This window comes from Mirounga angustirostris, unplaced genomic scaffold (genome assembly GCF_029215605.1).
Source record: "Mirounga angustirostris isolate CCGP_5_RB_7025 unplaced genomic scaffold, mMirAng1.0.hap1 SCAF_3, whole genome shotgun sequence".
Taxonomy (NCBI): Eukaryota; Metazoa; Chordata; class Mammalia; order Carnivora; family Phocidae; genus Mirounga; species Mirounga angustirostris.
The window spans coordinates 31,276,239-31,292,486 of record NW_026991711.1 but is presented as its reverse complement, the minus strand read 5'-3'; the positions used below and the strand labels follow the sequence as shown (position 1 = coordinate 31,292,486).

General features: G+C 34.6%; 1 protein-coding gene across 1 annotated transcript in view; it reads left to right on the top strand.

The window, feature by feature from the left end:
• The window catches only part of UCHL3 (ubiquitin C-terminal hydrolase L3), a 43,564-nt gene extending 28,047 nt beyond the window's left edge, over window positions 1–15,517 (top strand). Inside the window, exons 7-9 of the mRNA XM_045869573.3 lie at window positions 9,423–9,498; window positions 14,651–14,709; window positions 15,306–15,517. Of these exons, the coding sequence (XP_045725529.1) occupies window positions 9,423–9,498; window positions 14,651–14,709; window positions 15,306–15,389 (219 nt within the window). The 3' untranslated portion in view covers window positions 15,390–15,517. The remainder of the gene's footprint in view (window positions 1–9,422; window positions 9,499–14,650; window positions 14,710–15,305) is intronic.
• Window positions 15,518–16,248: the final 731 nt, after the last annotated feature.

Below are 16,248 nucleotides of genomic sequence, written 5' to 3'. Positions count from 1 at the left end.
GATACAAAGGAACAAAGATAAGAATTACAGCAGGCTTCTCATCAGAAAGTATGCAAGCCAGAACACCATGGAATGATATTTTTAAAGTGTTGAAAAAATTAAATGAAACAAAAATATCTTTCAAAACTAAAGGATACATTGAAACAAACTATTCAAAACTAAAGGACACATTGAAACAAACAAAAACAGAATTCATTAGCAACTTACCTTCACTACAATTTGGAACTACACAAAGACTTGGGGAGTGCTGGAAATGGAACAAGGGAAGGTAAATATAAAATAAATTTTGTGATTTAAAAAAATTGCTTTAGAAGATAATTGTCTAAATAAAAATGGTAGCTATGCATTATAAATTTATAGCATAGATTAAAATATATGGCATTAGCACAAAGGATGGGAGAAAGAATTTGGAATACTACCATAAGGCTTTTAGATGACATGTGATGTGGTGTAATATTATTTGAAGGTACACCATGACTAAAGATACATATTTAAACCCAAGGACAATTACTGAAAAAGATAGAAATATAAACAATAAGACAATAGTACATATAAAATGGAATCATAGAAATAATCCAAAAAAAGGCAAAGAAGGAACAAACAACAGATGGAGAAAGTAGAGAGCTGACAAGATGATAGGTTTTAAGTCAACCATATCAATGATTACATGAAATTAATAAAATATAAATGGTCTGAATGTAAACCCACAAATTGAAAGAAAGATTATAACATTAGTAAAAAAGCAAAACTCAATTATCTGTGTCTACAAGAGAGTCACTTTAAATATAAAGACATGGATGGGGCGCCTGGGTGGCTCAGTCGTTAAGCGTCTGCCTTCGGCTCAGGTCATGATCCCAGAGTCCTGGGATCGAGTCCCGCATCGGGCTCCCTGCTCCGTGGGAAGCCTGCTTCTCCCTCTCCCACTCCCCCTGCTTGTGTTCCTGCTCTCGCTCTCTCTCTCTCTGTCAAATAAATAAATAAAATCTTAAAAAAAAAAAAAGTTATAAATATAAAGACATGGAAAGATTAAAATTAAAATAATGGGAAAAGATATACAATGCAAACACCAATCAAAAGAAAGCTGGAATAATTATATTGAAATTAGATGAAGTAGACTTCAGAACCAGGAATATTTAACAGTGATAAGGACATTCTAAGGATAAGGAGATCAATTCACCAATAAGACATACCATACAGTTTGTGTATGTAGCTGAAAATAGAGCCTCTAAATATATGAGGCAAACACTGAGAAAACAGAAGGGAGAAATAGACAAACCCACAAATAGAGTTGGATATTTCAACACTCTTCTCAGTAATCAGTAGAACAAGTAGACCCAGAAAATTAGTAAGACCTTAACATAGAAGACCTTCACAACATTGTTAAACAACTTGGCCCTATTAACATTTATGAATATTCCATCCCAAAACAGCTTAATTGACATTCTTTTCAAATACACATGGAATGTTCACCAGGATACACCATATCCTGGATCAAGAAATTAACAATTTTCTTAAAAGTTGAAATCATACAAAGAATGTTTTCTGGACTAATGGAATTAAATTAGAAATCAGTAACAAAAAATATCTGGAAAATTCCCAAATATTTAGAAGTGAAACACTATACTTTTAAATAGTTCATGGATCAAAGAGGAAGTCACAAAGGAAATTAGAAAACATTTTAAATTGAATAAAAATTTTAAAAAATCGAAATATACAGGTTTCAGCTAAAGCAGGAATTAGAAATCTCTAACATTAAATGCTTATAGAAGAGAAAAAATCAGGAGTTACAGAAAAATCTATAGCACTAAATGCTTACAGTAGAAAAGGCAAGGATTCAAGAGAAATCCATAGTATTAAGTGCTTATAGTAGAAAAGAAAAGAGGCTTCAAGTCAGTGATCTAACATTTTAAGATAGTAAAAGAAGAGCAAATTAAACCCAAATCAAACAGAAGGAAGAAATAATAAAGATAAAAGCAGAAATCAATGAAATTCATTATTGTACTAAAGATCCTGGCAGTAAGGCAAGAAGAAGAAAGAAAGGGCATATGGGTTAGAAAGGAAGAAATAAAACTGTATTCATAGCATGATTTTAAAAAAATTTTTTTTAAATTTTATTTTGTTAGTCACCATACATTCCATCATTAGTTTTTGATGTAGTGTTCCATGATTCATTGTTTGCATATAACACTCCATAGCATGATTTTTTATATAGAAAATTGTTTATTTAAAAATGGGGGATGGAGACTGTATTTGAAATGTTAATGTCAAAAGACAAGGAAAGACTATTGGAAATATTCCAGGTTAAAGAATACTAAAAAGACATGGCAAGTAAATTCATTGTACCTGTTCCTAGATTAGGTCACAAGGGAAAATGCTCTAAAAGAAATGAATAGATCAACTAACAAATTAAAATATGGACACACTAGACAAGATATTAAAGCAGTGTAAAATTATGAAGGTGATAACTACACTGCTGTTATGTAAGAGAATTCTCTTATAGAAATACTGAAGTATTAGGGGTAAAGGACCATGATATATGTAACTTACCCTAAACCCCCAAATGGTTCAGGAAAAAAATTACATAGAGAGAGAGTGTAAATGCAGAGGACAAAACGAATGGGGGGGGGTGGGTAGGATGTCATGGGCAAAGATTTCAGTGTTTCCTGTGCTATTTTTGTTTTTGTAACTTTATAAGCTTGAGGGTTTTTGTGTGTTTGTTTTTTGTTTTTAAGTTCTTAAAAGGTTTTTCAAAAATGCCAAAAGAAGAGGGCCATTACACTTGAAGGGAAACTGCTTTTCTCCCAGTAAGCAACTGTGAGGGATTAGGTAAGGTCTGCTTATAGGAAGAGTACGTTTGCTTGCTTCTTGTTATAAAACACGTTTCCCCAAACTCAATGTTCCTCTCCTGGAATGCAGCTCACCTCCTGTGCAGCCATCCATCTAGGCCTTCTGTGTCGCCCTCCTGTGAGCGCAATGCAAACCTATAGACGATTATGCTCCTGGCTGTGCTGGAAGTCAAGCCCTTTTTCTCTGACCCAGGAGTCTCAAGTCTTCTTCCAGCATCCCTGGAAAAGTAACAGGCCAGCTCTTTTGATTGAAAGGGTAAAATCAAATCCCAGACCCGATGGTCTGGTTCTGTGAACATGTCTTCCTTGTCCCTGTTTTCTGTTCTTTTTCTCACACTGAATTCTTTGCCAGGAATCCCTTTCCAATTTCACCTCCCCAAATCTTACACATTCTACTTCTAGCTTAGTAATCTCTCCCTCCCAGATGCTTAGAAGATTGTTGTTTTGTTCCACTGATCATTAGTCATCTCTCTTTCCCTTTCTTTCTTTACTCCATTTCTTTTCCCTCTTCATCCATTTTTCTTCTTTTCCCCATTCTCTCCTTCCCTTTCTTTCTGCTATTTTAATGTAATCAGATTGAATATGACAAACTTCTGATTAGACCATGTCTGTGAGAGCAGACAGTTTATTCCTGTATAGAGCCAAGAGGATTTATTTATGCATTTCTGATTGACTGGTTCTTATTAAGAGCCACTAAAATGTTCACAAACATGTTTTTTAAACCCTCACCACAGTGATAGCTTTTATTTTAGGTTAGTGTACTGTTTACATAGATTGAAAGTACTAAGTAGGATCACAGAATTTTCAGAAATTTTCTAGATTTTCCTAGAAATCATTCAGGGAGAAACCCTTCATTTTCCTAAAGATAATAGGTCATGGTTAGTGATTGCTATCGCTTCCCAAGGACTCATAACACTATTCTTATTGCTGCTTCTCACTATGGTTATAAACACTTATAATTTTTTCATACTGCCTTAAATTTTTATTTCATGTACTGGTAATATTTTTTGGAGGTAGCAATCATAAAATTATCATTTGGGTTACCATTAATAAGTGACTTATTGTAAGCATGTGCATTTTGTGGAAAACTGTTGGGCCATATCCAACCTTTGTGGTGTAATTATGTTTGAAACCATGATTCTCAAAATACTAATTTTAAGAGGATTGTACCTCTCATTAGAATCTGGTCTATTAAATTAGTTATAAAATGTTTCTCTTGGAAAATTAGGCTATACATCAAGGTGATTCTACACAATGGATTCTAGAACCAGATTTCCTGTATCTGACTCCCATCCCTGCCACTTGCTAGTACAATGGGCTCGGTTGTACTAATTAACCTCTATGTGTTCTGATTCCTCATTTGTAAAATGGGAATATGGTGCCTATCTCATGGGTTACTGAGAGTTAATTAAATGAATTGATAATGTAAAGTGCTTTTTAAAAGAGTGCCCAGGACAAAATAAGTGGTACGTATTTTAACAAAACACTATTGATTAGTAAAAGATGGCTAATAGGCTATGATAGTTTCCATTTAACTTGTCAGCCTAAGTAAGAGGATACTTTATGCAGGTCATCAGCTTTGGAGGATTTTGCTTTACTCCTCTTTATATTTTAAAGTCCCACCCCCCCACTTACAGCTTATTCTCACTAAAGAATTCTTTTCACAGTGCCTATCACCATCTTGTTTTTTTCTACACATTATTCTTTGTGTTTTGTATGTGTTACATGTTGTGTGTTCTGTGTGTGTGTGTTCCTGTTAAATGATTTGATGTGATAATTCCATTTTAGTGGCTTTTAAATAATTCCACGAGTCTGTGCTACACAAATGAGAATAGGTAAATATTTTAGATGTGTACTTACAGAAGCTATGGCATATAACCTTATACCTTAGTTATATATTTCCACTTTATCCAGTTTTAACCAACATTCACATATGATCCTTTTCTAGATTATGGTTGATTAAAAGTACTAGACCACATAAATACAAGTATGACCATACGTTGCTTTTAAGAATAAATGATCGCCCAGTAACGTGGTCTAAGTAAAGTGTTCTCTTTTTTAATTATGTAGTCCTCCTCGTCATCCTCATCACAGCCTCATTCTAGCCACTGCAGAACGAAGGCCTCATCATTGTGTCACCATGCATCCCTGCCCTGGGTCAAACGTAACCATGTAGGCCCTGCAAAGGCTACCAGTCCATCTCTCCGTCTTCGTCGCTGGCGACCCTTCTTACGCCTACCATCTATGGGTCTCCATTCTGTTGTAAGTGTAGTCAATCTTCCATCTCTTCTTCCAGTGACAAGGATAGTCCATTTTTTCCCTTACACTTCTTCAGTCTTCAAAGTGCTTTTCTCTTGGTTCACTCAACCATTAGCTTTTTCTCCCCCAATAAGATTGCAAGCATACCTTTATGCTTTGCAGTCTAGCTTGACTTTCACCAGTGCCTTGGTGAACATTCATCTTCCCACTCCATATCCCGCTAGCATAAGGATGCCTGCCTTTTGATGAGTACTGATCGACATTCATGATAATGTTTAAGTTCCTGTCTGTTGTTAAAGTAAATATGTATTCTCTTAACCTTCATCTCTCTGATTTCATTTAGTTGACCCAGGTCAGCCAATGCTGTGTACCTTCTGAGTTCTTTGCCATCTCTTTATTTTTTTCATGTTTCTGAACATGACTGTAGTCTCTTGTCATACTCTGGGGTCACTTTACTTACTCTTTCCTTAACCTAATCCTTCATGGTGTAGGGTGTTTCATCTAAGCTATTTTATTCCCTGAGGTGTCTCAGGTACTTGGTTTAATCTTGATCCAATCTTCCCTGCCTATTCAGTTTCTAAAGATCTTTTTCCAAGTAGGAGGTGAAGATTTTCTCCTTATGAATTGCTTCCCATAAATTTTATGATTTCTCCTTCTTAGGTTGATAATATTAACAAACTATTAAAAAAGTACATTTGTTCTTATAATCTTGCTAATTATCTTAAATGTTGAGACTGATGATGGAATTCTAATAATTCTCATGATTGAAATAAACTGTAGGGTTAGGCAACTCCAGCTCTTTTCTTTCTGATATTTTAGACTGTTAATAGCAATGACTGTGGTTTGGCAGAGCCTACTTAGAAATGCTATATTTGAAAGATTTGGTGTATGCTATCCATTTATAAGAAACTTGATGCTTCTGGAAATCATCATAACTTTTGAAGCCAGAGGAAGTCTGATTCCTTATATATTTAATGATAAAAAAATTAAAAGTTGGTGTCAAACATTCTTTCTTTCCCCTTATTTACTCTTCCAGAGCTAGACTCAAACTGTGAAGTAGAGTCTTGACATGTTTCCTTAAATATCTGTTTCCACCAAATGTCAGTATGGTCATCAAAATAGCCTTTCATTTATGCTGAATATCAATCAATAAACTGCTGTCTATTTCATTTTCCCCATTGGATCACAACATGCATTTGCCATTTTTATTCATTTATCGATTTAGTATCTGTTGCTTCCCTACTGTGCCATACACTGTTTGGCATAGTAGGAGACATAAGGTGAATTATATGATCAGAGTAAAACCCTAATTTTGTAAATACTAACTTGGGCACAATTGACTCTAAATATGACTGATTCCTTTGTACTTTTAAAATATTCTAAATAAAAGTGAACATACCATAAAATTGGTGTTTCCAGTTTTATATGATTTTACATAATTTTGATCTTTGCTCTCCATATTAATTTTGTTGCTTTATAGCTTCATAAGTATTTTCGTAGCATAGCATGGATTCTAAAACTACCCCACCTGAGTTTGAAACCAGATTCCATCACTTACTAACTGTTGAACAGTTTTCTTGAGAATAAATGAGTATATTACCTATCTCATAGAGTTTATGTAACAATTAATTGGTCAGTACATTTAAGGTACTTAAAACAGTGCCAGTGCCTGGCATATATTAAGTGCCATATTAGTAGAAATTAAATTTAAACTGTCATTTTCAACAATTTGAAATTTATATTTAGTATTTAATTAATTTCTCTCATTGATTTGTTACATTATTTTTAACTGTTTGAGATAATAATAAGTGTTGTATTGTAAATTAGGGAACTTCATAAAAAATAATACATAAAAATAAATGTAGTCAACATGATCCAGTCTATAGCTTCTGGTTTCTGCCTTCTTGGTCATGTTTTGAAATTGAAGACTTTGCCTTTTATGTATTGTTCTTGTTTTTAGTGGAACAATTTTTAAGCAGTTAGATAACTGCAAATTTCACACTCTCAGACTAATGAAGTTGATCAAACGGCAAGGCTCCCAGTAGGTACCAAGGTTTTGTGGAAGGCTTAGAAGTTTTTAGCTTTACTTACCTTTTATAATAAAGTTTGAAGGCTTTTCATGCCCTCTTTTGAGTTTTATATTTTTAGTATGCACTTTTGGATAAAAGGTATAATGACTCACCATTATGAGTCACTAACATTACTGATTTCTTTTATTTGTGATAATGTAGTATTAATATTGTGACGTTACATAATGCTTTTATAGCACTTAACAATTTACAAAATATTTTCATGCATTTCATTTAAATTTTAAAACAGATAAGAAACCCAGTGTACACAGGGATCGGGTATATATTCAGGTCTCTGACCCTCACTTGTACTCCTTTATCCTCTAGCATGGTTGTATTTACTGACAAAATATGAAAAATAGAAGCTATAAGATGTATTCTTCTTAAGAAGAGACGGTGTTAAAATCATTTATAATTTTTTAAAATGCAATAGCTCAAAAAAATTAAAATACTTGATATCCTGTTGGAGAATTGTCTTAAAATGAGTAAAACAAAACTCTTTTCTAGTTGGGTAAAATATCATTTCTAGTATTTTTTTGTTATAGAACTGAATTTATAATTTGTAGAATTGCCTAGGTTTAGCCTTGAAAAATTGGATTCTCTTCTGGTCATTAGTAAAACGATATTGGATTTGAGTGATCACTAATATTTTTTGATTCTCTGACCAGGAAAGTAAGGAAATTCATTATCACTATCTTTAAATATTTGAAGAAGTATCCTGTTCAAGAGGGATTAGGCTTTTTCTAAGATAATGGAAAATACCGGGAGACATATATTAGTCTCGGTATGAAGGATAACTGCAGCAAAACTGTCCAAAGACAGAACGGACTGCCTCCGAACCTAGTGCCAGTCCCCCGTTCTCCTAGGGGCCACTGCAGATGGGGCTGCACGGGGGAGGAGTCTACTACTGGAGCAGCAGAAGTAGATCATTTTGTTTCCTACCAACAGTGGAATTCTTTCATTCTAAATTGAAGTTAAGGAGAGCTAGTTTGTCACATTAATGTTATGTTGAGATTCTCCCATTCATAATTGGAGGGAAATAATCTCTGAAGAATAATGTGAGATTAGATGAGTCACTCTATCTGTACATGTTTTAGAAACATTCAGTAAATCCAAAATAGTAATGTTTATTCTGTCGCTTTCAATTTTTTCCTTCTGAAAACTTCTTAAAACTACTTTAAAAAAAACTACTTAAAATTATAAAATTATCTGAAGGTGAAAAAAGTATAAACTGTACATTTCAGACACTATTATGTTATAGGATGTTAATATGAAATGTGATTTGACTTATGCCTCTTCAAAATGTTTGCCTCTAAAATTTGCACTTGCGTTTAATAGTGATTGTGTTTTATTTCAAACCATTTAAGATTTGAGATATAGCTAATGTACATTAGTGTTAACTGTGCAGCTTATTGTGTGTCATAGACAGTGCCATTTAATCATGTATTGATTTTGGGTAACTTACTTACATTTCTAAGAAATGTAGCAGATATTGTTTAATGCAGATAGAATTTGGTAAACTAAAAAAAAAAAACAACAAAAAAAACTAGGTGTAATTTAATTTTAATTTCAAGTAGTTCACTAAGAAAGCAGCCCAAAAAATCATAGGTTACAGTTAATTGCACTTTAATTTGCATTTATCTTCCCCCCCCTTTTACTCTTTTGGGCTGGTTTCCTGCATTTATTCATTTTTAAACTTTTTGAATCTATAATGAATAATGAGACTTATTTTATTCTAAGACATATTACATTGTTCAAAAAAGATTATCAAGTTCAAATCATTAAGGAAAGAATTCACTTTCTTGGTGTCTTAAAATTCAGCTTGAAAAGAGTTTCTTTAACTGTTTATGTTATAAATTTTTTTAACCTTTCTTATTTCAAATACCAAAAATTAGACAAATGAGTTCATGCATTCATTTCATTCAGCAAGTATGCATTATGTATCTACTAGGTACCAGGTGTTACGCTAGGCACCAGGGCTTCCAAGGTTCAACGATATTAAAGGTGTTTAGATCAGTTGAGATTAAGAAAGATAGGCTTTTAGCTGATGTTTTCCTGGTTAATGGGTGAGGACATTGTCATAAATGTGGTCATGTTCATTCTTTGTCTACCATATCAAAGATTAATAAACCTTGAATTATATTGGATAAATGTTCTCTCATGCCATTTCATATTTGTATGTGTTTACATGTACTTGATTGATTTGACTACTAACATGCATAATATGTATTTTTCCCTCCTATTTCAGGCACCAAGTATAGATGAAAAAGTAGATCTTCATTTTATTGCATTAGTTCATGTAGATGGGCATCTCTATGAATTAGGTAAGAACTATTTAAATTTACTCTGGGGAGGTAAATGATAAATGGGAAAGTCTCTATATTAACAGGACTGTTGGCATTTATTGTGTTTAATATTAATTGCCCTTTAACATTGAGTAGGCATAATGAAAGTTTTCCATTTAAGATTTTTTACTAGAAAAAAATAATTTTTTTGATTGTTTAAGCAAGTTATAATTCAAAGAAGTGTGCATACCACCTTTGTATTTCAAGCAAAGCAGAGAAGTAAAAATCATAGGAAACTACTATAGATCACTTCAGCGTTCTTTTTTTTTTAAAGATTTTATTTATTTGACAGAGACACAGTGAGAGAGGGAACACAAGCAGGGGGAGAGGGAGAAGCAGGCTTCCCGCTGAGCAGGGAGCCGGATGCAGGGCTGGATACCAGGACCCTGGGATCATGACCCGAGCCAAAGGCAGATGCCTAACGACTAAGCCACCCAGGCACCCCGGATTCCTAATAAATACTAAAGGAATATTGAGCAAGAACTATTGAGTTAGTGAATAGAAAACAGTGATTATATATAATGTATGGTGATTAACATAACATAATAAAAAAATATTTGTGATAGAAAATGCTAGCAGTTATTAAAACACACACACACAATACTTGCTAATACAGAGAACATATATTATGTATAGTTATTTGTGATTTGGCAATATAGAATCACCTATGTAATGAAATAGTAATCTTCAGGGGCTTGATCATATATTTCTCTTGCCCTGCAGTATTCCCAGATTCTTGAAACATGCTCTCTACTTATCTGAGAGCTTTGGCCTTTAAAGTACATTCACCTCTGTCCATTACCTCTAAACTCAGTCATGATGAGAGGTAAATAAATTTTGAAGGAACACACACACACACACACACAAAGAAAACAGTGATTAAGAGAACAGCATAGGTTTTTAAGAAAAAAAAAAAATCATTTTGAAGTGACCTTATTTGTTTAAAAATAAGGCTATATGATTGTAGACATGTGCAAGTTAATTACTACAGGACAATTATTCCACAAAGGATAGTGGTTATCTTTAATATATTTATTCCATACTAAATTGTAAGGTTAACTGATAAAAGGAACTGAGTTATTCATCTTTTGGTTGTCACCTCTTCCTTTTCCTTAGGACTTCATGTCATTAATGGCATATGTAGGAGGGGAGAAGTAACATATTTTTAAATAGATAAAATTACCCTTTATGGATAAATTAGAACAATGGGTTTGGAAGTGAATTCAGAACTGATTGAATCATCAGATTAGAAAACTAATAACTAACAATTTATTGTCTACCTGGAGTAACAGGAATACTCTGAAACATTAAAAAATTTTTATTTTGAAATAATTTTAAATTTTTATAAAAATTATAGAAATTGTATACAGAGTTCCCATAAACCCTTTACTCAGATTCCCCAGATTCAGTTAATATGTTTGAACCATTTGAAAATAAGTTGCAGACACAATGCCCCATTATTCTTTAATATTTCTGTATGTATTTCTTCAAAACAGGTGGATACTGTCTTACATAACTGTAGTATGACTGTCAAAATCAGGGAATTAACATCGATCCATATTACAATTGAATTCACAGACTCTATTCAAATTATTCTGATTTTTACAATGTCCTCTATAGGTTTGGAATCCAATCCAGGATTGTGTGTTGTATTTAGTTGTCACATTTGTCTCCTTTAATCTGGAATGGTTCCTCAATCTTTTCTTTTCTCTCATGTCTTTGACATTTATTTTTAAGTGTACAGAGCAGTTACTTTGAGATTATTTTTCAATTTGGGTTGTCTGATATTTCCTCATGATTTATCCATTTTTGGCACATACACCACAGAAGTGGTGCTATGTTCTCAGCACATCATTTCAGGAGACTCATGATGTTGATTTGTCCCATCACTGGTGATGATGACCTTTATCATTTGGTCTAGGTGGTATCTGCATTTCTCCATTATAAAGTTAACAAGTTTGTTAAACTTGTTAATATGTTATAGTTATTAATTAGTAAGTAATGAATAAATATTTTATCAGGAGATACTTTGAGCTTATGTAAATGTAGTTTCTCATTAAGCCTTTATCAGATTTAGCATCCATTAATGATTTTTAATTGATTATCACTATGATGGTTGCCAAATGGTGCTTTAAAAAAAAAAATTCCTCCACCATTTCCTTTTTCCCTTATTCATTCATTAATGTCAGAATGGACTCATGGATTCATATTTCACTCAAAAGGTTACATACAGTTGATTATCATAATTTATTTTGATGCTTAAATTTTCCCCAAATTGGCCTTGAAGGGAACCCCCTCAAGCTGGCCCTTTTGTCTTTTTGATATGTTTCTCTCATTCTTCAAGCACTTTCTCACTGTCAGGTAGAATAAGACTAGACTCATCTTTGATTTTATGTGCCCTGGCCCTGTTATTCAGTTGCTTCTCCATAGAGCCCTGGTTCCTTTTAGTGGAAAATGATATTTAGAACCAATATCTGGGTGGTAGGTATGCTCATTGCTACTAAGATATCATTGCTTCTAGGCCCTTTCAGAGGACAAAGGTAGGAAATGTTTGTATGTATTAGAAAATACACTCACATACATATATGTGAATATGAGTATAGACACACCCACAATTATATCTGTTTATATATTTAAAAGCATTCTAGAGGGGAGGGGGTGGGAGGATGGGTTAGCCTGGTGATGGGTATTAAAGAGGGCACGTATTGCATGGAGCACTGGGTGTTATACACAAACAATGAATCATGGAACACTACATCAAAAACTAATGCTGTAATGTATGGTGATTAACATAACAATAAATTTTTTTTAAAAAGCATTCATTTCCATTAACACTTCTTTTTTTTTGTTTTTTTTAAGATTTATTTGCGAGAGAGACAATGAGAGACAGCATGAGAGGGAGGAGGGTCAGAGGGAGAAGCAGACTCCCTGCTGAGCAGGGAGCCCAACACGGGACTTGATCCCGGGACTCCAGGATCATGACCTGAGCTGAAGGCAGTCGCCCAACCAACTGAGCCACCCAGGCGCCCTTCCATTAACACTTCTAAATCTAATAGTATATAGTTTATTCTCGTGTTCTCCATTACCCCTCATGTATTTCTTGACTTATCCATTCCTCTTGTATATAAACAAGCTCTTAGCCACCCCAGCCTAAAACTCAGACCCAAACACAATGCTCCCTGCACCTCCCCCTGACTTGCCCCCAACTGATCCTTGCCTGGCCAGGCCCATACAGAGCAACAACTCTGCAAAGTGGGGACCCACCTTCTTTCTGATATTGTGCAAATTCCTGAACCCCGCTCTTTCTCCTCAGTCTCCTCATTAAGACTGTTGTGCTCTGCGTGGGTTTCCAATTCATGAACTGGCAGAAAGCTATCACTGTTGAGCTCACATAAAAGCTACCTATTTCCTGATGTTTAAGAACAACTGTTTCAGCTATTTCCTCCAGCTTTTTCGTTGTTTCCAGTGGAAGGCCTCATCCAGTACCAGTTATTCCAACCTGGCTGGAGGTGGAAGTAGCCTCAGTATTATTTCTTCACTTCCCACAAGGAAGATCAGAATTTAGCTTTCCTGTGTCACTCTTGTTCCTCACCCACCCTCCCAATCATGAAATAGATTATTTCCTTTCTCCCGGTTCTGTTGTAGTTATATTACTATGACCACGGAGATATTTATTCTCAGCTGAGCCATAATTAATGTACTTTTTAAAAAACTTGGGGTGCCTGGGTGGCTCAGTTGGTTGAACGTCTGATTCAGGTCATGATCTCAGGGCCCTGGGATTGAGCCCCGCATCGGGCTCCCCACTCAGCAGCAAGTCTGCTTATCCCTCTTCCTTTCCCTCTGTGATCTCTCTTGTTCTCACTCTCTCAAATAAATAAATAAAAATAAATACATTTTTATTTCTCCAGTTTTAATAATTGTCTCATTTTGCCTTTTGGTTTGTTTGGTTAATCTTCCCTCATATTTTTCTTTCACTGTGGTATCTACCAGCCCAGCTCTATCACTGTGTATGTATATGGATTCAGACATTTTTACTACATTTGGAAGCCATGGAATTATAGAAGGGATTGTGTTTTGTTTTTGTTGTTTTTTTTTTAAAGATTTTATTTATTTATTTGAGAGCGAGCGAGAGAGAAACAGCATGAGAGGGGAGAGGGTCAGAGGGAGAAGCAGGCTCCCCGCTGAGCCGAGAGCCCAATGTGGGACTCGATCCCAGGACCCTGGGATCATGACCTGAGCCAAAGGCAGTCGCTTAACCAACTGAGCCACCCAGGCGCCCAGGATTGTGTTTTATGGATTGAACTTGAAGTGCCACATTTTTTCTTTTAAAAGAATTTATTAGAGAGAGAGCAAGAGAGAGAACACGAGCAGGTTGGGGAGAGGGAGAAGCAGACTCCCCACTGATCAGGGACCCCAATGCAGGGCTCAATCGCAGGACCTGGGATTGACACTTAACCTACTGAACCACCCAGGTGCCCCATGAAGTGCCACTTAAAAGACATAAGAGATTTAGATTTGGATATAGAGTATCAGTTAACTTGGGTTAGGATGAGTTTATATAATACTGGACTTTTTCCTTTTTTCATAGCATTCATAAAGTAGTAGTTTATTCAAGATGTTTATAATTGTGTTTAATTAACATTGGTGGTCAGTGAAATAACCCTAGATTATTTAGATTGTTGGTATAGACCACTTACTGCCTTGCTGCTACACAATTAGTAGAAGTAATATATAAATCTTGTGGTGGCTCCCTTTCATTGGTATAAGCATGTCAGTCTTAGGAACCTTCTGATTTGAAATAAATGTTTCATATTCCTGAGGGTAGAAACTAGGGTTGTAGCTTTTTAAAAACTGACTTAGGAATTTTTCATTTTTTAAGGAAATTAAAGCCAATGTTTATTTCTTATAAATTCTGTTTATGAAGATAATTTAGGCTTTCAAACATGGAAGCAAGGTTCTAATAACATATAATGTAAAAAATACTGATAGGTAGCACATTTAAAATATTTGTTTTAGGATATTTTATTTTCAATATCTTTGAACTTCCGCCTCACTGTGGGAAGAGGAAAATGGAAGTTGGAAGTACATTATAAGCAGCTAAATGTTACAGCTCTTTGTTCACTTTCCACAGATGGACGGAAACCGTTTCCAATTAACCATGGGGAAACTAGCGATGAAACTTTATTAGAGGTAACAACAAAACTTGTTGGCCTACTTTAAGTGTTACTAATGTTCTTGTTATCTTTAAAATATCTCTAAAGAACTCTTAAATAACATTTTCTCTGAATTTGGATCCTTACACTCTTGAGAAAATCCAAAAAGAAAATTCTGAGTTAGTGTTAAAAATCTACAGCAAATGAAGAGATTTTCAGAGCTCTTTGTGTGAACAAGTATCAAATTTGAAAAAGGTAATAGTATTGAAGATTTGCACATCTTATCTCATATTTCACTGAATCCAAGATACCATCGTTTGTATCTTGATCCTGATTTTAGAGACTTTTAGATTTATGAACAAATTATGTGGCTAAGAAATAGTAATTTTCAAGTTAAAGGTTTCTTTAAAGTACTTTAAGAAAGAACACTTACTATATCTTACAGTTTTGTACTAAGCAAATTAGGCTACCAACCATTCACTCTTCTGGTGTGTGCTTTAAATTATTTTGCATTTGGAAAAAGAAGTCTGATGTAAGATTAGTATGAATTAGGAAAATGTGAAACACTTATTTATCATTTGAAAGGAAAACACATGTTTATAAAGTGAAAAACTACACATTTTTTCCCCATAGGATGCCATAGAAGTTTGCAAGAAGTTTATGGAACGTGACCCTGAGGAATTGAGATTCAACGCCATTGCTCTATCTGCAGCATAGCTGGTCAGTGATGGAAACACCCAATACTGTGTTATCTGCAACAAAAATTAAATTTCTCCTGCCATACACTAACTCAAAAATTTTGATATTTTCATTAACTTGACTGATTAAACTTTATGTGAATTAAACTTTGACTTAATCTGTGTTTTATTTCTGTTGCACATTAAAGCTGTCATTCTTTTCTCCCCTTTCTTTCTTGTGAACGACTTACCTTGTCTGAGGACTAGCGATAACTTTCTTACTCTCTTTTAAATTTCATGGGAGATTTTGTCTTGGGTACAGGTACAGTTTCCATCTGCATAGTATAAATATATGATATATCACATATTTTGACATATTTCCTTAACAAGCAGTTGTGGAGCATCGACTTGTCATGAGCTGGACTGAACAGAACAGAAAAAGGCATTTGGATTTATTGCAAGTGTGATGGTAAGCCATGGAAGGTTTTAAGCAGGAGAGTGACCTGATTTGACTTACAATCTTAGAAGATCATCTTGACTCCTCTGTGGATAATATATTAAGGAGCGGGTAAGAATGGAGGCGGAGAGATTTGTGAGGAGGTCAATGAGCAATGAGCGATGGTGATGGCTCAATCTTAAAAGAAGTGGTAATTTAGACAGAGCTATGTGTGTGAATTTGATGTGTGTTTTGAAGAAGGGAGGGCTTCAGCTGCGTCTTAAAGGATAGGTGGAAGGCAGAGGAAAGGTGGAAGAGTATAGAGTTGGGTCAAAACACAGGGTTAGTGTGATGGCAATGCCCTGTATTTTGGGGCGGGGAGAGTATTGGTTACACAGGTGTATGCAATTATCAAAACTCATTGACTTGTTCATTTAAAATCTGTACTTCACTGTATATATAT